Source organism: Lactuca serriola, chromosome 8 (genome assembly GCF_051521515.1).
Source record: "Lactuca serriola cultivar US96UC23 chromosome 8, Lser_US96UC23_V15, whole genome shotgun sequence".
NCBI classification, from domain to species: Eukaryota; Viridiplantae; Streptophyta; class Magnoliopsida; order Asterales; family Asteraceae; genus Lactuca; species Lactuca serriola.
Genome location: NC_136415.1, coordinates 306033749 through 306056107, shown reverse-complemented (window position 1 = coordinate 306056107; position 22359 = coordinate 306033749). Strand labels below are relative to the sequence as shown.

Sequence of the window (22359 nt, the reverse complement as noted above, 5' to 3'; positions counted from 1 at the left end):
AAGAGCTCGGTTTGACTGCATCGCACACACCACATGGATTCCACTTTTGAGATATCACTCTGATTGTTATGATGTTGAGATACTTATTTTTATTTGAGTTGTATGGATAATGTTTTTGGAATACTGTTTTATTTAAATGAAAAATGAAATTTTTGGGTCATATTTTTGGGACGTTGCTGTCATGCAGTTAGGGAAAGAAGGAAAAGTTTTGTGGTTGAGCATTTTCATTTTTTTTGGGTTATTGGTTGTCAGTTGTGGGTTCGCGAGTGATCTCTCAAGTTTCTTAAAAGATGCCTTGGTGTCGAGATGGTTAGAGATAGCTTATGGAAGATGTGTCGTTGCATCATAGATCTTAATAAAGACCGATTTCGAGGACGAAATCTAATTTAAGTGGGGAGACTTGTAACATTCGGTTTCTATTCATTTCTTAATTTAGGATTGTGGGCCAAAAATCAATTATAAAAAGGATTTGGGCCTTAAAGAAAGAAAGTTTAGATCTTTTGGTAGGTAATGAATATAGTTGTGACATTTAACCCTTGAATTGTGTTTTGGGAGGAAGAATGGAAAGGGAAAAGTCATAGTTCGGGTTTCTTGCATGAATTAAGGAGTTCAGATCGAGAAGTTTTTAGTTAAAAATAACTAGATAATATTGTGGGGCTCTTCATTACCTTTCCATGCATATAAAGAATACTAAAATCGGAGTTGAAACGAAGAAGTTGTAGCGGGTTGAATCTTGACTGGGTGTGAAGAATGATAGTACACTAGGCGTATTCAGGGTACGATGGGCATACTGGCTGCTAAAAGTCGCACCTTTGAGGATTTATGTTGGGCGTAAATAAGAGTACGCTGAGCGTACGCGACCAGTGTGCAAACCCTAAATTCGGGGTTTTGAGCCCTATTTAAACACCTTAACTCCTTTAAACCTTTTTCATTCTTAGCCTCCATCTCTCCAAACATCCATCTTAAAACCCTAACCCTAGTTTGAGCCTGGTGAGCTAAAAAGTGTGTTTTGGGGTGCATTTGAAGGAAGAAGAAGGGGGTGATAGTTCTTGGAAGCTTGAAACAACTTTGGATCTGGAAGTTCTGCTCCCTTATTCATCTACAGAAGGTATAAAGTTTGTACTTCTATGCCTCCATTGATAGATCTAGCGTAGATGTTAAACTTATGCCCTTTTGTTCCATAAATTAGTCCATTTGAGTTTGAGTTGTTCTAGATCTTGTGAGGTGCATTTCCAGGTGTATTTGAGGGTGTTAAGTCATAAAAATGCAATCTTGATCTTCTTTTACCATTCATGCATGAGTTATGAAGCCTAAAATCTTATGACAAGTTAGGGTTTTGGATTTGGACCTTTCTAGCCATGTAAAAGACATAAAGTTGGAAACTTTATGATTTAGGATGTCATTTGGATCTAGATATGAGCTCTGGACGAAAGTTCTTAAAGGAATAAGTGCTTTATGGAAATGTTGGAACAAGATTGCGTACGTTGGGCATACCTAAGGAGTACACTGGGCATACTAAGTCTGAGTCTTGTATGCTGAGCGTAGGGATTGAGTACGTTGGGCGTACTCAGCCTGCTTTGGACTTTGACTTCCATTGACCGTTGACTTTTGACCAACTCTGACCTTAGGACAAACTTGAGGGTTTTTGGACTGTTGATTAAGATTTTACTTGGTTTTGGTGATTATTTGATTCGCAGGAGCAAGAAGTGCAGAAAGAGAAGCGTGTCTTAGTGTTTCGGAGTTCTACTTTTCAAGTGAGTTTTCCTTACTGTAATGGTGGGTCGAAGGAGCCAATGTTAGCCCACTAGATCGAGCTAGGTATCCTTGTGTATATGATGTTTCTATGCGATAATGATCTTTTAGATTGGTAGATTTGTATAATTACCTGTACTTGTTAGTTATATGTTTATGTTTATCTATTGCATCTATTGACATAGTGTGGTTTTGGGTTGAGGATTTAGTAATATATGCGTAAGCCAACATACAAGGGTATTATAGTCCAATGACTGATTGGACCAGTTGTATATTGGCATTCCAGTCCCATGACTGAGTGAAGCAGGGTATTCTAGTCCGATGACTAATTGGATCCGTTGCATATTGGCATTCCAGTCTGATAACTAAATGGGCCGAGGCATTTCAGTCTGATTACTGACTGGGCCGATGCATTCCAGTCTGATGACTAATTAGGCTGGGGGTAATCCTACCCGATGGTTGTGGACTCGAGGGTATTCCAGTCCAAAGACTGATTGGACCCAAAATGCATGATTGCATATGTTCTGTTGTGTAGGGTATTTTAGGGGAACTCACTAATCTTTGGTTTACATTTTGACTATTATGGTTTTAGGTATTCCAGAGGATAAGGGCAAGGCGAAGGCTTGAACATGCACATCATCTTGGATTTTTATGAGATTATGATTTTGGGATACCCTGATTCATGTTTATGACTTTTGGAAACTATGTTTTGTAAATACTTATGGTTTTGGATTGGTTTACAAAATGAAATATTTTACCTATATATTTGGGATGTTTCATCAGACCAGTCCCCACGGTGTGGACCTGTACTGGCACAACGTGGTGACTTGGGGTTCACTGACTGTATTAGCATTTTATGCTCATGACATGGCCAAGGAAGTCCACGATGTGGAGGGTCGTTGTTAACAATTTTGACCTTATCTTTGACCACTGACTTTTGATACATAACACTTTTTGTCAAGATAGCTGAATTTAGTGTGCAGACTAAGGTTGGGCCTTGTATGTTGTGATAAGAGTGTTGTAGAAGTGGTTACGAGGCCTTGAGCTATGGTTTAATTGATTCGTGAGTCAGGTGAGTCTTCTCACTATACTATATAGGATGCTAGCTGTCTTTGTGATGCTTGCATTGTATGTTGGGATGGGCCCATTGGCATGCTTACTAGATTGGGCCCATTAGTATGTATGCTGGGTTGGGCCCATTTGTATGTTAGGATAGGCCCATTGATATGTAGGGCTGAGCCTGTTATAATGGGATGGGCCCAATGTGAAAGCTATGTCCGTTGATATGTATGGTATGTGGTGTTTCGGGGAATTCACTAAGTGTAACACCCAAAATCAGAAAGGCCAAGAAAGAAAAGAAACCCCTAAGTCAAAGGGGTCAACTCGTTGAGTCCAGGAGGAACTCGATGTTGGATTAGTGTCTAAGTCCATAACTATTTTGGTATGTACTTGACCCGATGGTGCATGGTCCTTTTGGGTTGCCTTCATCAAAGCAACTTGATAGGATGAATTATGGAGAGAAAGGATTGATTATGATTTATTAATATATTATGAGAATAATATATTAAAGGAGAAATCATATTTTTTAATTAATATTAGTCAATAATTAATTAAGAATTAATTTTGTGGCTAAAAGAGATTAATTAAACTTAAGGGACTGGAATTGTAATTATAAGATAATTGCAATTGGGCTATGGATTACCTTATAATATAAGGTTGGACGAATTCTATGGGGAAACCCATTAGAAATCGTCCAAGGCTTATTAAGGAAGGAGTCCATGGGTTGCTTAGGGCTTAAGCATCCAAATTAGGGTTTCCTTATTAGATAACCCTAATAGCCTCACTATTTATGGACCCCTTGGGCACCAAAAACGTGGGCAACTGAATCCTTAGGGTTTCTACACGTTTTTTTGGGGTGTTTCTTCTCTTCTCATCTTCATCTTCTTGCTCTTGGTGTTTGTGAACCATTAGAGGAGTGACATTTGTGACTCTAAGCTTTCTAAAGTCATTACAAGGAGGATTTGAGATTGCTATTGCTACATAACAATCAAGGTAATATCTTAAACCCATTCTTATGTTAATATTGGTTATCATATGTTAGATCTAGGGTTTAAAGTCTTGGATGAATTGCATGTACAATAGAGAAACCTAGATCCAAGCATTAGGGTTTGTATGAGCACATAGGATGTTCTTATGGCTAAAACCCATCAGTGGTATCAGAGCCTTGACTGGTTTCTATTGTATTGATGCCTTGTATGTTTGTTTAAGCTGTAAAATCGATTTTTGGCCCCTCTGCCTGTTGAAATCGGCGAGTTCCAATGTGGACTCGGCGAGTTGGCTCCTACTCGGCGAGTCCATAGAGGAACTCGACGAGTTCGAGCGTCAGAAGGAGGCAGTTTCGGGATTTCTTGCTGTTTTACTCAAAGATACTTGCCTTAACTGTTATGGGTCATTAAAATTCGAATTTTAATCATATTTTGAGTGTATCCTTGATTAAACAAAAGATAATTACCAATTGATTAGATAATAACTTCCTTATTTGATTAAAGTTTGATTATTTGTATTAATTGGGTAACTTATCTTGCAAGAAATTAACATTAGGTCAAATTAGATAATAATTAGATTAATTGTTTAATTGAAGTTATTTGCTATTTGATCCTTGTGTTTTGAAAAGTTTCAAGAATTGCCCTCAGGTTTTGGAATTTAAATTTTGATTAAAAGGTTTGATTTTGAAATATTTAAATTCTAAACCCTAATGTTTTGAAATGTTTCAAAACTTGCCTTCAAGTTTTTGGAATTTAAAAGTTGATTAAAAGGTTTAATTTAGGAATGTTAAATTCTAAAACCCTGTATTGTTTTGAAAAGTTCAAATCACACCCTTATGGTTTTATTAATTAATTAAAGTGTATAATTAAAAGAGGTTTAATAAATCCATAAAGTTTTGGTTCACAATTTAATTGAAGTAAAAGTATAATTGTTAAATTTAACCACCTAGTATTTTAAAAGTGTAAAATACACCCTATACTATATATAACATTAAAAATCTAACATTATATATATATGTATGAGTAAAAGTCAGTCTTACCGTTAGTAGGCCTCATTCACGAAGCTGGTCTATAAGGGGTGTTTAAGGAAATTGCCTATAAAATGGCGATTGAATGGGTATCCACTCTTACCCACCACACTCTTGACTAGTGGAGGGTCGTTAGCCGAATGGGTAGGCTAGGACATAAACCTTCCATTATAAGTATAATGAAGTACAAAAGTAACGAAATGTTTTTACAAATTCTCAATATTAGTTACTTTAGGCAAAAGTGAATTGATGCAATTCCATGAAATTACATTTTGAACCCTTGCGAAGACGTTAGTGGAGCGTGTGTGGTTAACTGGCACACTAAATGGTTCTAAGTAAAGGTAGCAAAGGGTGACTCAATGTTTGTCATAATTCGGTGGAGCGTGTGTAGTTAGCCAGCACATCGAATGGGTGACTGTAACATGTGGGGGCAACATGTAAGTTTGCATGGTTATTCACACCCGCTTTGTGATCCTCGGCATCCCAATCACAAACTAGAGGGGCATATCGAGATTTAAACATGCCATTGAAAAGTTCAATGAATCTCAAAGGATCTAGGAGTTTTTCAAAGCATTGAAAACTTAATCTCTTTTTCATTTTTCATGGTGGAAAATTAGTGAATCGTCATTCACTTACCTTTGAATGTTCTGCAGTTTGGGTTACGGCATCCCTCTCCCGAGTTGTGGAATATTGTGTTGGGTCCTAGCCTTGATATCTCATTTGGGTGATTTATTAAGGACTCAATCAATCAACTAACTTGAATTTATTTTCTCCCGTTTTGTAGATGTCAAAGTACGACAACTATAGTCTTCCCAAATCCCGTGGAACAAGCATTCCACATGAAGATGATATTCCACAATTCAATCGAGGAACAAGAGATCATGCTTCACTTCCTCCACCTCCTCCAATTATTCTCCCTAACCCACAAGATCGAAGAATTAAAAGGTTCAATGTCACTAAAGCCCTTTTGGAAATGAAACATGAAGATGGTAAACCCGTGTGTGCCCACGTTCTAGGAATGAAATCACACATCGATAGGTTGATAATGTTGGGTGCGTCATTCCCTGATAAGTTGGCTGTGAACTGGGTTCAGCAGTCACTCCCTGAATCATATAATGAGTTCAAAAGAAAGTATTATATGATGGATCATGACGAAAACCTCATTGACCTAACTTACATGCTCATTGCTGCTGAATCAGAAATGATTTGGCAAAGCAATGGAGCGTATTTGTTGGGAAAGTCAACCAACCATGCTTCCGAGGACGTTCTAAGAGAACCGACCTGTGTTTGCTGCCAAGAGAAAGGGCGTTGGATACAAGTCTGCCCTAAGATCCTGAAGAGTCCAAAAGATGGGAGAGTCAAAGAGTATGGTTGTGCTTCAGGTAAAATCCACTATCTAACTCCATTAAGTTCCTATTCGTTGATTCTTAATACATGATTTGATAAGATTGCATTTGAATGTTTTGCAGGATTAGTGAAGAGAGAGGAAGCTTGATGAAAGAGCAAGATGAGTCTAATCATGAAGAAATGGATCTCGATCGCATGGATTTGAAGATTAGATTTTGAGCTTAGAAAGTTATGATAGAGTTGTTAGAAAATTTTCTTTTTGACTAAATAGTTTTCAGTTGATTTTGCATTGTAAGGACAAATGTTTTCCGTTGCTTTTATGAATAAAATAAATTTTGGTTTGACTCATTTATTTATTTATTTATTTCCTTGCAATGAAATCGTTATGAAAAATTGATGTTCGCATATTTCTACAACAAATGGATGTGATTCTTAATTATGTTATTTGTGGAAATGTCAAGAATTTACCAAATAGGGAGAGTTTCTCATCGCCCAAGTTTCAATTGGACAGAAACTTGGAATCATGCAACTTGGTTGCACAATGAATGAGAAATTTCATATTTGGAAATTAGACTAATTCGTTGACAAAGTGTCAAGTGAAGGACTAGGAGATCGAGTACACAAAGTTGTTGTGTTGATCAAGTCCACCATAAGAATGACAAAGATATTCGTCATGATTTACTAAAGGTTGAGTAAATATGATTATACTTATAAGATTAAGTGTAATTCTGAATTGATTAAAAGAGTTTAAATCAATAGCAGAACGAATAAGACGAATCAAGTAGGCAGAAAGATGAAAGTTTCTCTATTCTAAGAAGAAGGGAGAGTACCTTTTATGCTTTGTGATATGTCTTAATGATTAAGAACCATATCTCAATTGATCCTCTAAGTAAATCTTAGTACAATTGTATGTCTGAGAAGAGGAATCAATAATTGAAGAAATGGTTAAAATCAAGAAGTCGGTCATATTTCATTCCAAAACAAGTCTTAGAGTTAAGATTGTGACATTGAGTGACAAGTCTTAAGAAGGTTTATATCATTCATCAAATGTGGAATTTGAAAAGGTTTTCTTATTCTCGCACATTTGAAATTGGAAAGTTGTGATGTCTTGGATAAGACAAAGACCAACTAGGACCAATTTTGTGAAGTGTTTTGTCTTGATAAAAGCTACACTAACTCTTGAATATTTGTTTGTCGAGAAATGTTTATTGACAAGAGAATCTTATATGTCAAGGAGTCAGTGGGAGTCTTAATGGTCTTGAAAAGTTCAAGAACTAATCAAGAATAAATCTTATCGATCATCACTAGCACACGAGTTGAGGTTTACAACCTATCGTGTTGACATTATATTGTTTCTGTGTCGTTCCAATTGAGTTAATTATGCATGTGAGTCCTAGGAGTTCTCATTTGAATGCATAAAAGGCAAGGACCTTGATCAATGAAAAGTACATTGATAGGAAAGGGTGAGCTGCTTAACTACTTGGAAGACATGGTGGGCAGCTGTGTTACCATAAGGCAAGAAATCAAGATTGAGAAAGTTCGGTCCATATGAGTTTGGATTTGTCACAAACCTTGGTTTTGACAAATTCACATGGATAGGAACACATACACCATGAAAATCTAAGTGTCATAAGATTCCCTCCTTCATGAAAATGACTGTGAGGAAATGCTTTCACTAAAAGAGATTTTAAGAAGATAGTGATTGTGAAAATTGGATTCTCGGATTCGATTATGGTTACGGTATCCCTTTCCATGATTCGAATTGTGAGATTTGGCAATTAGTCTTAATTGTTTAGACACACATATGAACTATCTAAGGCAAAGGTGTATAAGCTTAGATAAAGGATTATCAAAGCATTAGGTATTAGAAATATGAATTTAAAGAAATTCAATAGGCATTGTTTTCTGAAAGTTAAGTTGTTTCTGAATACATGTCAAAGCTAGTGGGAGCATAAGTGTTATGTTTATAATAATCATCGTGATAGTGGGAGAATAAATGTTATGCTTGTATGATTATTAAGGCAAGTATTGCAAGTTAGCAATATTAATTATAGAAAACAAGAGTCATACTTTGCAAAGTTGTAAGGGTTGAATAGTTGTTTTTCTATAATTAAGGGAGAGAATATTATGCTTCATTTCAAATACTAAAGGCTTAGGTTGTGGAATGTTAATAAACTTAGTCAAGGATACATAGTGTGTTCCTAAATTTCGATTATGATTACGACATTCCTCTTCATAGTTCGAATTGTGAGAACGTAGCACATAAAATATTATGGCAAAAGATTGATAAAGTATCAAATCTTTATGTAAGACATTATCAATCGTGTCCCACACGCTTCGAGTATAGGATCGATTGCAAGTGCTATAATATTTAACCATTCTAAAATTTTCCAAATGTCTAGCGCATTCAGAGGGAAAAAGGACAAGAATCGGTTTTGACTAAGATAATTAAACAACTATCAAAGGACAATCCAAAGTTCGCCGAGGATTGGTCGCTTGTGAGTAGTTGGAAGTATAGTATTGGATGGACCATATCGACATTATTATGAATAGAAAAGATTCTATTAAGAATGAGTTGTCATATGGAAAATATGGAAATGTTTCCATATTGGGAGTTGGATATTGAGAGTCTATGTCTAGATTAGAAAATTTTATGCAAAAGGATGTTCAAAGGAATGTACTTTGAGTGAGAGACATCATGTCTATAGAATTGTATTGTAACAATCACAAATAAAGAACTTTGTAATTTCATTGGCAATTGTCATTGTGACTTTTGTGCTATGACATTACGAAAGGATCATTGCATAAAATATTAGAATCTAGCATATTCTATAAGTGGCAAGAATTTGATATTCTTTCACATGTGAAAAAGGATTGGGAGTTGTGAAATGAGTATGATTGGAAATGTGTTCATTTGATCTATTTCACAAAGTAAGAACCATAGGTAAACATTGTGTGCATGCTAAGAGCATGGGACAAGTGTTGTAATAATTCAAGTAAGAAGTTGGTTACCCGAAACAACAAATAATGAGTAATCGATATGGTGATAAATAAAAAGGGTTTTATTTATACTCAAGGGTTTGGGACCATATAGGATTAGTATTATTCTTGTGTTTCACTTTGCATGTTTTGACTTCCTGAATAATTTAATTGGTTCAGAACAGTCAAATTATTCGAACGGGCCACAGTCGTTCATATGTTGGAAGTAGATATGAATGAAGACTGTCGTGAATTGGTGTGTGGATTGTCTAAAGAGTATTAGACATAAGCAAATGTTTGCTGCAACGTTCATGAGTGCTTATGAATATGATATGAGCGTTGGATTAAACCCATGCTCACTTGGATCACTTCATGAATTGTATCACGAATGATTGGTGAGACGATAACATCTTATATTCTGGAAACCGAGATGTGTGAGCTATATCTTGCAAATCTGTTGCATATTGATAATATGTAAACGCACCAGTAACTTGGTGTTATAAAACATATTGTTGTGTGTGATTTGGTAAGTGAGTGCAAGAAATCATTGAATCAAATTTTATCCGTTCCTTTTATCCAAAGTAGGATAAAAGCGATATCTTTGGGCCCTTCGATGATTTAGCGATGGCACCTAAGTGCTTGGCCAAGCCGGGACTAAATTGATGTGTTCAATTGTAGTCTGTTATCAGTCATCATAAATCGGAAATCGGGAAACAGTATAGAGAGAATGAATATATTTCATGTCTCATATCTATACGATATCTAGAATGGAGGAATATATGATCCCTTATCTAAAGGACATGCGTATCTGATAAGATCAGAGTTGACAGCGGCTTTAGAAAGCTACAATTGCAGATTAGGATCTGAAGTCATACGCAAAATAGTTATTAGACTTATCCAAGTGGGAGACTGTTGGATTAGTGTCTAAGTCCATAACTATTTTGGTATCTACTTGACCCGATGGTGCATGGTCCTTTTGGGTTGCCTTCATCAAAGCAACTTGATAGGATGAATTATGGAGAGAAAGGATTGATTATGATTTATTAATATATTATGAGAATAATATATTAAAGGAGAAATCATATTGTTTAATTAATATTAGTCAATAATTAATTAAGAATTAATTTTGTGGCTAAAAGAGATTAATTAAACTTAAGGGACTGGAATTGTAATTATAAGATAATTGCAATTGGGCTATGGATTACCTTATAATATAAGGTTGGACGAATTCTATGGGGAAACCCATTAGAAATCGTCCAAGGCTTATTAAGGAAGGAGTCCATGGGTTGCTTAGGGCTTAAGCATCCAAACTAGGGTTTCCTTGTTAGATAACCCTAATAGCCTCACTATTTAAGGACCCCTTAGGCACCAAAAACGTGGGCAACTGAATCCTTAGGGTTTCTATACGTTTTTTTGGGTGTCTCTTCTCTTCTCCTCTTCATCCTCTAGCTCTTGGTGTTTGTGAACCATTAGAGGAGTGACATTTGTGACTCTAAGCTTTCTAAAGTCATTACAAGGAGGATTTGATATTGCTATTGCTACATAACAATCAATGTAATATCTTAAACCCATTCTTATGTTAATATTGGTTATCATATGTTAGATCTAGGGTTTAAAGTCTTGGATGAATTGCATGTACAATAGAGAAACCTAGATCCAAGCATTAGGGTTTGTATGAGCACATAGGATGTTCTTATGGCTAAAACCCATCACTCGACGAGTCGGAGCGGGAACTGGGGGATCGATTAAGTAACCGACTCGGCGAGTCGGCAAAGGGGACTCAGCAAGTCCGGTCTGAAGAGGGAAACCCTAAATCCTGGACTTTGGGCACTTTTTAAGCGTCTTATTCTCTCCATTAGGGTTCCTTGGAGCCTCTCTCATCCAGAATACGCAACCCTAAGCCTCCATTGTTGCACATTCAAGCTTCTTGCCATTTTTGGGTGGTTTGAAGGAAGAAGGAAGGAAGGAATCATTGGGGCTTCAAGGATTGGATTTAGATCTAGAGTTTGGTTCACCTTTCAGAGTTATTTAAGGTATTAAGTCGTTATTTTCACCCTTCTTCATCTAGATCTATCTTGGTTATGAGTTTTGGGGCTTTTATGCCATGTCCTTGAGTCATTTCGAGTTGAAGCCGAAATCTGAAGTTGCTACTTCAGATATAAGTGTATTCTGGCCTAGAAAATCATAAAGCATCAGTCCTTGGGTTGGTTGTTAAGCCTCTTTGTCTTAAACCCGAGTTTGGAGTGTTTTGGGCCTAGATCTCCTTAGCTACACGTAAAGGTTGCACCTTTACATGAGGGATAGGCTTTGGAAGTATGGATCTATGATTTGGAGCCCCTGCATGGCTCGAAAAGCCACTGAATGGATTAAGAACTGGAGCGACTCGGCGAGTTGGATGAAGTTGGGCAGGAACTCGGTGAGTTGGAAGAACAACTCGGGGAGTTTGTTGAAGATTGCCTTGGACTCGGCGAGTCAAGTCGCAAAACCCCAAGCCCTTCGAGTTAAGGCTCAGATCAGTGAGTTGAGATGGAAGGACTCTGAGCATATGAACTCGGCGAGTCAGTAGGCAGACTCGGCGAGTAGGGTTGACCTGGAAGGTTGACTTTGACCAGGATTTTGACTTTGACCATAGTTGACTTATTTGACTTTCGGGGGACAGTTAGACTAAGTGTTGCATTGATATTGGTAGCTCGAGGAGCTAGTGGCGCAGGAGTTCAGAGAGTTGTCGGGCAGTAGCTAGAGGGGTTACCAGCAAGTTCAACAGTACCAAGTGAGTTTCCCTTTGTGTGAATGGGTCTAAGGCCACAATGCCAGCCCATGTAGATACAAGTAGGAAGACCCAGGGGTTAGACCTAGGCACTGTATGCCAGTATGATATTAGGGACCGAGGTCCATTGATAGCGGGCGGGTGCCCATGGAATGGTTTGCATGATAGAAGTATACTTGTTGTCTGTGTGATACTTGTATGTGTCTAGTAGGGTGGTGAGTGCGGGCGAGGTCCCGTATCTCACCAATAGTAGAGTGTGGACGGTGTTCCACATCTCAATAGCAGCAGAGTAGGGGCGAGGCCCAGGTTAGGGAAAGAGTGAGTGTGGGAGAGGTCCCATATCTCACCAATAGCAGAGTGTGGACGGTGTTCCACATCCCATTGGCAGAAGAGCAGAGGTGAGGCCTAAGTTAGGGAAAGAGTGACTGTGGGTTGGGCCCGTATCTCACCACCAGTAGGGGCGTGGACGGGGTTCCATGACTCATCAGTAGCAGGTCAGGGGCGAGGCCTTAGGACAGGATCCATTAGTATATGTTTAGCTTATATGTTGTGATATGTTTATGTGTTATTATATGTTAGCGGGCGAGGCCTAGTGACAGGCAAGGCCTAAGTAAAACGGATATGTATCCGAGCGGGGCTCGAAGCCAGGCGGGGCCTGGAGCGGCGGGGCCGTTGTGGCGGGTGAGGCCCGAAATAGCGGGCGTGGCCCAGTATGTGTTGTATGTGTTCTTAGCAGGGTATGTGGTAGGTTGGGGAACTCACTAAGCTTCGTGCTTACGGTTTTTAGTTTTGGTTTCAGGTACTTCCGGTAGCAGAGGGAAGAGCTCGGGGTGATCGCATGGCACACACCATAGACTAGACAACCTAGGAATGTTTTACTCTGATAATGAAAATATGTTTTGGAAATTATACTCCTGGATTCATGTTATGACTTATGATATGTTTTATGAATATGACTTTGGTAATGATTTAAAGAAAAAATTTTGGTGCGGATTTTTGGGATGTTACACTAAGCTTTGTGCTTACATTTTGTGGTTTAAATATTTTTCAAGTACTTCCGGTTCCAGAGGGAAGGGCCCGACATGATCGCACTGCATCCCCATAGTTTATTCCACATTGTCTAGTTGTGATTTCTAATATGATGTTTTGATAGAACTGCTACCTTTACTATCTCTTGGAACAAATGAATGAATGGTTTTTCTGGTTAAAAAAATGAATTTTTCACTTAATATTTTTTGGACGTTACATATATACTGTCGGAAAGATCGTCGAAAATTATATGCAGAAAGAAAGAAAGAGAATTGAATATTCGATCAGGTGTATAAGAATGAGAAACAAAGATCTCTTTATAGAAATTGAATGATTTAATTATGCACCAAAATTGTGGTTTGTGTGAGCCCAGAATTTTGGAGTTGCATTGGTGTCTGCAGGTTGTGTCCGCATACGAGTTCGTTACATTTTTTTCCATAAAATCCATGATTTGCACCACCTGCGTGCATATATGTTGGAGTAAAACCATACATAAGAGCTTGTAAACCTATTACACATTTATGTTTATAAACTCACTAAGAGTTTGCTCATTTTTCCTATTTGTGACACATTCTCCCACCAATTTTATTTGCTAACTTTATTTCCAAATACTCATCTTTGAACATCAATATCTCATTCACATGTTTTTCGTTTTAGATAAAACATATATCGTTTCGAAGCTCTCACGGAGAACACAACCCACTACGGGCTAATAAAATATATAATATATATATATATATATATATATATATATATATATATATATATATATATATATATATATATATATATATATATATATATATATATGTGTGTCCAAAGTCAAATAAAAATACATAATTTTTATTAAATTCCCAACAATATACATGTCATGAGCTCCTCCCACGACCATGTTACAGTCGTGCACACCGTCATTGGTGTCACGGCCGTGGCATTTCATGGTGTGTGACACGGTAAGCAACCGACGAATGAGAAAGAAGCTTGAGGGATTAGCCGCATTACCCAATAGGGAAGAGTGTGTGTGAGTTTTCTCCAACCAATTTCCTTCTTCCTCTCTTTTCTTTTCCCTATTCATCTCTCTTCTTCCTGAAGATGGCTCATGTTGCAGTTACACCAACAAGAAGATGGTGGCAAGGTGGAGATAAATGGCCTGAGGAGTATACCTCATGGTCTTATAGTAGAAAAAAAGTGATTTCCGATATCCAAATTTGAGCTATAATATCAAGTAGGAATATACAATGTATAGTTCTTATTTATAATTTATAAATTATTTAAAACCAATAATCTTTATTTGTACACATTCACAAAAAACAAGGAATACAAGAGTCTAGAATTCCAATATAGTTTCAAAGATTTTTTTTGGTCTTGATATCGACACATATGAAATTTTGAGTTAACTAAACACAAATTCATGGTTTCATGCGATTTCTTTAAATTTCTCACGTTCAAAAGGGAACTTCAATTTTTAAATTTATTTACTTTTTAAACTTAGTTAATTTATTTATTATTTACCTTTTTGAATTAGTTATTAAGAATGCTAACGAGACTAGTTATTATTCTTCCTTCCTAATGTTGTACAGTTGATCCCCATATTGGAACAATTAAGTTTTTTTTTTTTGGATTGTTTAGATGATACAATTTATCATTTTATAACTATATATATTTTGTTTTTAGAGACAATTCCATATATAAGTCATTATATTTTCAGTTTTTTATTAAAAAACAATATCTTTATTTATATAATTTTTAGACAAACTATTTATGTTTCAAAAGTTACTGATTTGGACTTTATCGACATAAAAAACAAGAATAATTTCAGATCTTAAATATATTAAAATAAATATATTTTCTCTTTGCATCGAAGTTTCACACTGATTTGCTTTATCAAAGAATATAACTCTTTATATTATACAAATGTTAAAATAATGGTTTTCTCGTGAAAAGATTATATTATTAAATTACAAGATTTTCAAAACACCAATAGTTTTTATAAAAGCAAGTAAACAAAAAAAAAATTGTTTTTTTTTTTATATAAGTAAAAGCAAATATTTTTACAAGATTTTTTTTTCTCATTTTCAAATGTAAACGTGACCCATAACAAGGATTTGACACTTTGACCTACTTTGAGTAACTTTGAATCTTTATTACGTGTGAAGACGAATTTTGTGTCAAAACGTTGGTAGAAACATGCAGCCACGAAAGATCAAGTAGAAAAATCTAGAAACACCAATCAAGTTTACTGATAAATTCCCAAATGCGAAAGAAAATTCACTACATATCTCCTTCTTCTTCTTCTTCGCTTATCGGTTTTCTCTCTCTAAATCGAAACCCATCTTACACGCAATTGTATTAAAATACAGTTATTATGCCCCAATTACGCACTTCTTTTGTAACTTTTCGTCTTTGCTGTTAGTTCAACTGCTATCTCAACACTTTTCTCACATTAAACAAACAATTTTCTCCATCCATTGTTGTGAATTGGTGTTTCTTTACCAACTTCAGACTATTTTATTCAATGTTCTTTACTAGGGTGGGTGGTTTCTTCCCATTTTAGTTAATTAATTATTAGAACTCCTCAGTTCCGCCTTTTCAATCGAGATTTAGCCATTAAATCGCTGTTTCAACTCAATTTGATTATTTTTTCCTAAATGGATCTTCGGCTTATCAAATTAATACCTGAATCGTTGGCGATTTGAAGCGACTTATCATGGATCTGGAAACTGGGTCTCGTCAAAATCATCTAAGGGTAAGATTGGGTATTTGTATAATTTGTTTGATTTAGGGGTTCTTCGAATACACCCATTTGAAATTTTTGTGTTGTTTTCTTCTGATTTTTTACAGAAACAGTCATGGAGAGCGGTTTTGACATTGGCGTATCAAAGCTTGGGTGTTGTTTATGGAGATTTAAGCACATCTCCATTATATGTGTTTAAAAGCACTTTTGCAGAAGATATTAAACACTCAGAGACTAATGAAGAAATATTTGGAGCCCTTTCTTTCATTTTCTGGACTCTTACTTTAGTCCCTTTGTTGAAATACGTGTTCATTGTGCTCAAAGCTGATGATAATGGCGAAGGAGGCACATTTGCTCTGTATTCGTTGCTTTGTAGACATGCTAGAGTGAGTTCATTGCCTAATTGTCAATTAGCTGATGAAGAACTCTCAAGCTACAAAAAGGAAATACCTAATTTAGCCCTGAGTTCTTTCGGGTCAAGACTTAAATCTACTCTTGAGAAACATGGAGTTTTGCAGAAGTTTTTGCTTGTGTTGGCTCTTGTTGGAGCTTGTATGGTGATTGGAGATGGTGTTCTTACTCCTGCCCTTTCAGGTTAGATTCAATCGCATCATTCGTTTGATTTGATTTCTATCTAATTAGGGTTCTTTAAAGATCGATTCTTGTTAATTGTTATTTTCCCAATCTATGGTTTCCCCAATTCTTCAAGATCATTTTTTGAGGACAAAATCGCAAAATTAGCGTTCTTTAGGTGTCGATCTTTGTTTTTACGATTGATATTTGTTTCTTTTTGGTAATAAATCTACGAAATTTTTATGTCCAAAAAGTTGTTTGTTTTTTCTTTACGCTAAATCGATTCAATTTTTATGATGATTTTGCAGTCTTTTCAGCCGTTTCTGGGGTGGAACTTGCAATGGCAAAAGAGCATCACAAATGTAAGATTTAAGATTTAAGATTTAAGATTTTAAGATTTTAAGATTTAAGATACCTCGTAATCTTTTTATCCTAGGTTCTCAAAACAAAAATCTCTTGTCTTTACTTTCTTGATTTTATCATGAGTAAAAAAATGCTACAACTCATAAGCCTGCACATATCCCCAATTTACAACAACTTACGAGTGAAAAAAGTTAAAATTTCCGATTAAAAACATCAAAAAATGCCATGTTATTATAAAACTTGTAAAATAAAACAAGATAAATAAACCCTCCTTTTAAATGGGAAGAAGTTACTAAAAAATCCTAGGTTTCATCTAATATCAATGTTTTGCACTTTTGTATGTGTCGAATAATAAACTACAATAACAACTTGTCCCACTTGGATTAATTCACAATTGGGTCACTTTTATATTTCGGGTTGACATGTTATTGGGCTTTGTTTGTTACAAAATACAAAACCCTTTTCAGTTTTCATACACCTCGAAATTCGATTAATAATATACAAATAACGACCTATATTTTACCATTAGATTTACATTTTATATACAAAAAAACTTATTGTTGCAGATGTAGAAGTCCCTGTGGCATGTATCATATTAATCGCACTATTCGCCCTACAACATTATGGGACCCACCGGGTCGGGTTTTTATTTGCTCCTATTGTCGTGTTATGGCTCTTATGCATAAGTTCAATCGGATTATACAATATTCTTCATTGGAATCCTCACATTTATCAAGCATTATCTCCTGTTCATATGTATAGATTTCTCAAAAAAACCCAAACCGGAGGTTGGAAATCTTTAGGGGGTATTTTATTATGCATCACAGGTAACCATTTTTTTTTATATAAATTCAAAATCGTTCTTTTTTTTTTTTGTATAAATTTTTGTTTTTTGTACTTTTATTTCCAGGGTCGGAAGCTATGTTTGCTGATCTTGGACACTTTTCTCAATTGTCTATCCAGGTTTGTTGATTTTGGACACTTTTCTCAATTCTAAGAAATATAGCAATGTATTTTTATAAATTTATTTAGGAAAATAATGAAATATCTTATTTATTTTATTTTTTTTCAGATAGCTTTTACATCATTTGTTTATCCCTCCTTGATTCTTGCGTATATGGGGCAAGCTGCGTATTTATCTCAACATCATTTCATTGAAAACGAGCACAAAATTGGATTCTATATTTCCGTACCAGGTAAGTTACATTTTTTAAACTTTAATATTCTGGTTAGCTTAACTATGGTCTATGGTTAAGTTAACTATGGTTAGGTTAAGTGAAGGTTGATTTTTTTTTTTTTTTTTTTTTAGAGAATTTGAGGGTCCCGGTGTTGTTGATAGCCATACTTGCGGCAGTTGTTGGAAGCCAAGCAATTATTACAGGGACTTTTTCGATTATAAAACAATGCTCTTCACTTGGATGCTTTCCCAGGGTCAAAATCGTCCATACATCTTCAAAATATCACGGGCAAATTTATATCCCGGAGATTAATTGGATCTTGATGTTGTTATGTCTAGCTGTTACTATTGGGTTTAGAGATACAAAACGAATGGGGAATGCTTCAGGTATGGCCCACCTTAATTATTATCTGTGTTTTTCACTTAATACAGAAAGAACGACTTAATAAATGAAAGTAAAATGTTATAATAAATAAATCATTTACTTTCTCATCCATTTATTATCCAATCATGTTCTTTTAAACATCATTTATCCAGACAACACTTTATACTGATATATTTTTTTTCTTCAGGTTTGGCGGTTATTACGGTTATGCTTGTTACAACATGCTTAATGTCCCTTGTGATCGTCTTATGTTGGCAGCAAAGTGTTTTTCTCGCAATCGCTTTTGTTGTATTTTTCGGAACAATCGAAGCCTTATATTTCTCGGCTTCTTTAATCAAATTTCTTGAAGGTGCGTGGGTCCCAATCGCACTGTCTCTCATCTTCATGCTTGTAATGTACGTGTGGCACTACGGGACCCTCAAAAAGTACGAATTTGACCTCCAAAACAAAGTATCTGTGGATTGGCTACTTAGCCTGGGCCCCACCCTCGGAATAGTTAGGGTCCGAGGAATCGGGCTTGTTCATACTGAACTCGTGTCTGGTATCCCTGCGATATTTTCCCATTTTGTCACCAACCTTCCGGCTTTCCACCAGGTTTTGATTTTCCTCTGTGTGAAATCCGTCCCGGTCCCACACGTGGGACCGGAGGAACGGTTTCTCGTGGGCCGTATCGGCCCACGAGAATACAGAGTGTATCGGTGTATAGTCCGGTATGGATACCGTGATGTTCATAAAGATGACGTGGAGTTCGAAAAGGATTTGGTATGTAGCATAGCCGAGTTTATCCGGAAGCAAAAAGACGATTCTACCCTTGATGTGCGTACAGACGGGGAGGTCGGAAACAATGATGAGGTCATGACTGTTATTGGAACGCCTTCCACGAATGCTGAAGGCGTTCATATCTGTAGTCCAAGCCCAGATGGGCTTGGGCTACCAGAGGTCGAGGAAATACAAGCCTCAACCGCGAACCAAGTGAAGAAACGCGTGAGATTTGTGGTACCGGAAAGCCCGAAAATTGATGACGGGTCACGGGCGGAGTTGCGGGACCTAATGGAGGCCCGGGAGGCTGGGGTGGCTTATATTTTGGGACATTCGTATGTTAAAGCAAAACAAGGGTCTTCTATGATTAAGAAGCTTTTTATAAATTATGGGTATGAGTTTTTGAGAAGAAATAGTAGACATTCAACGGACTCATTAATGGTGCCTCATGCTTCGACTCTTGAAGTGGGAATGATGTATCATGTGTGAAAGTGATGACTTTTTTTATTCTGTAAATGGTTTTTGTTTTATTTTTGTAGTTTGGTAAATGAATGGTCTGCAACCACCGTGAGGTGGTGGTGGGTCGAATGGTAGCCGGCGGTCCACTGGTTGTTGTGGTGGCGGTTAGTGGTTTTTGGAACTTTGAAAGAAGATAGTAGTAGATATAGTGTGTAGGTATAGTTTGTATTTTATGTTTCCGCTCTATAAAAAAAAAATCACGATTACGAGATGATATATACTTTTTGGTGTAGTTTTTTACTAGTTAAGTTACATATAATAATATCCATTAATATAAAAAAAAAAAAAAAAAAAAAAAAAACCCATGGATATCAATAAGTTTTAATTTATATTTCTGAGAGTTTTTAGAGACTTGTAAAATACCCAGAATTTAAGAAAAATATTTTTCCATGTAAACTTAAAAGTTTTTAATTTAAACAAAAGGTTTTAAAGTAGTTGAGAATTTTTCAAACCATCACAGCATCCAACAATGTTTTAAAAACCGATTTTTTAATTGAACCGGTCGGGTGATATTTTCCGGTTCAACTGGTTCAACCGGATGATCAAACCGGTTCTATATTTTTATATGTTTTTAATTATCTTACATATATTGATTAGAAAACTTGTCATCTTTTTAGTATTATAAACGTAAATAGAATCCAACATATAAAAACAATCATTACCGAAGTCAAAATCAAACAAAGAAGCCCAAAACAAACACAAAAATCCAAGAATGTCCGATTCAACCCGGTCCATTCCGGTTCAATTCAGCCGGTTGAACCGGTTTTTTACCAAAACCAGCCGGTTCAGTCCGATCAGGAAATCGTTATAAAACCGGTCCAAATTGAACCGTTGTCACCTCCGGTTCCCGGTTCGACCGGTTCGAACCGGTTTTTAAAACACTAAATCTAGCCACAAAGGAATATAATCAATAGTATCTAACCAACCAAAAATATGTCGCCAAATATTCAACTCAAGTTCACGTGAAACAAGAAAATGATCGAAAACTTACATCGAGTAAGAACATATCGGACACAACAATGAAGAAACTATAAACTAAAAGCTTCCAGATGCTAATTGAATTAACATTTGGATTAAGACTTATTTTAGTTTAAAATAAGAGCTTTAAACATGTATTTTCCAATCAAAGTTTTTTCTTCAATTCGATCTTTTTCTCAAAATATAGAAATTAAAACCTTAAAAGCCGTTTAAGCTTTTAAAAGTGATAGAAACTATAAACTGCTTTCAAATGCTAAATGAATTAACTTTAGAATTAAGAGTTTTTTAGTTTAAAATAAAAGCTTTAAACATGTATTTTCTTATCAAAGTTTTTTCTTAAATTCGATCTTTTTCTATTGTCAAAATATACTTTATCTATTAAAATCTTACTGCTATGTTTTGTTGAATATATTTATACAAAAAAAAATATGGAACAAAAATATTCAATCTATTTTATTACACTGAGCATCCTATTACTTTCAATAATTATACTCATACTTAAATGTATAATAAAAGAAAAAAGTTATATGGCAATTTATCCTGTTTTTTTTTACCAAGTACAAGTGCATGTATGTTGAATTTTGTTTTGGATTGGAATATTCTTCTCTTGAAAGCAGAGTTTTAAAGATTCTAAATGTAATAATATGTGACAAAATAAAACCCGTAAACTTAAAAGTGTGGGCCCAGTTAAATGAAAGGATAGGGGGAAGCCCAACTTTGTTCACCCATGATAATTGATAAAGGAATGAAAGGGTATTTTGGTTTGATTCGAGTTTTAACATCAACTATAGTCTGTTATGAAAAAAATTAAAACTTGAACTATATTGAAATATAAATTTTGTAAAAATTGAAGTCCTGTTAGGTTTCTTAAATTTGAATCTTGATTTTTTATTCGGTTATATAAGATTTTTTATTCGGTTATATAAGAATTCTTTTATGTTTATTTGTAACAAAATTTAGAAATTTTAAAATATTAAGATATTAAAAAGATTAAAATAAGATGACATGAACCACCGAGGAACACAACGGACGGAGGACAAAACATATGGGGTTGCACACAAGATTTTAGGGTGGCACACCAGAAAATTTACATTACATCGAAAATTTTCTCAAAATATTTACATTGTACTCTAAAATTTAAGGAGTTGTACTGGTCACACCCGGAAACCCCTAAGTCCATCCCTAGTGCGAACATAATTTTATGCATTCGTTTAATTATTAAAGGTTTTTTTTTGTAATGGCCCATGTTTTGAAAACAGTGTCGGACTGGCCAGTTAAACCTATTTAACCAGGAGCCGATCCTGGATCTGGTTCTAGAGTCCCCAAAACCGTTCATCATGTGAACCAGTAAAAACCCGAAAGTTTAAAAAATATTTATTTTTTCATTTTTTATATAATTAAAACAGTAAGACGGTCGGCTCGGTCTCCGATCACATTTCAAAACATTGGTAACAGTTGATTCTTTGGAATGCTTTTAGAGTATTAGATTGAAATTATTAAGTTTTGGGGGTTTTCTCTAGGTAGCAACGCGGAAGATTTAGAGGTCATGACATGACGAGTTTGCGGCAAGATCTTTAATGAAGCTCGTAATGCAAAGGGGTTGGTGGGCTAAATCCTAGAAGCCTCAGAATTTGGACCTATTTAAGAGCATTAACGCTAGGGTTTCATCATTTTCAACCTCTACCTCCCCAAGAATGTCTTTACTAAAACCCTAGCCTCCCTTAAAGTGTGTTGAGGCCATCCTCTCTCCTAAATCTATTTTTGGTGTTGTTTGTGTTCATAAGTAAAGGAACACAAGAAAGATTGATCATTGGGGCATAGCACTTGAAGTATTCAGTCTTTTCTACTCCTTTCGGACCTTTATAAGTTCAAATATTCAACCCTTATCTTTTTTTCATACTTAGATCTATGAATTGTTGAGTTT

The 22359-nt window shown here is 35.7% G+C and overlaps 1 protein-coding gene across 1 annotated transcript; it reads left to right on the top strand.

Moving 5' to 3' along the window:
- The first annotated feature begins 15134 nt into the window (after positions 1–15134).
- On the top strand, positions 15135–19671 carry KUP6 (K+ uptake permease 6). Its single transcript, XM_079012504.1, has 8 exons — positions 15135–15693; positions 15789–16275; positions 16563–16616; positions 17184–17444; positions 17528–17580; positions 17690–17813; positions 17927–18181; positions 18367–19671. The coding sequence occupies exons 1-8, from the start codon at positions 15655–15657 to the stop codon at positions 19425–19427; spliced, it is 2334 nt and encodes a 777-aa protein (XP_078868630.1). The 5' UTR covers positions 15135–15654; the 3' UTR covers positions 19428–19671.
- The last annotated feature ends 2688 nt before the right edge of the window (positions 19672–22359 follow it).

Coding starts and splice junctions, on each gene's coding strand:
- KUP6 (XM_079012504.1), top strand. CDS start 15,655: ATGGATCTGGAAACTGGGTCTCGTCAAAATCATCTAAGG. Junction 16,617..17,183: donor GGCAAAAGAGCATCACAAAT/GTAAGATTTAAG, acceptor TTATTGTTGCAG/ATGTAGAAGTCCCTGTGGCA. Junction 17,581..17,689: donor TTTCTCAATTGTCTATCCAG/GTTTGTTGATTT, acceptor ATTTTTTTTCAG/ATAGCTTTTACATCATTTGT.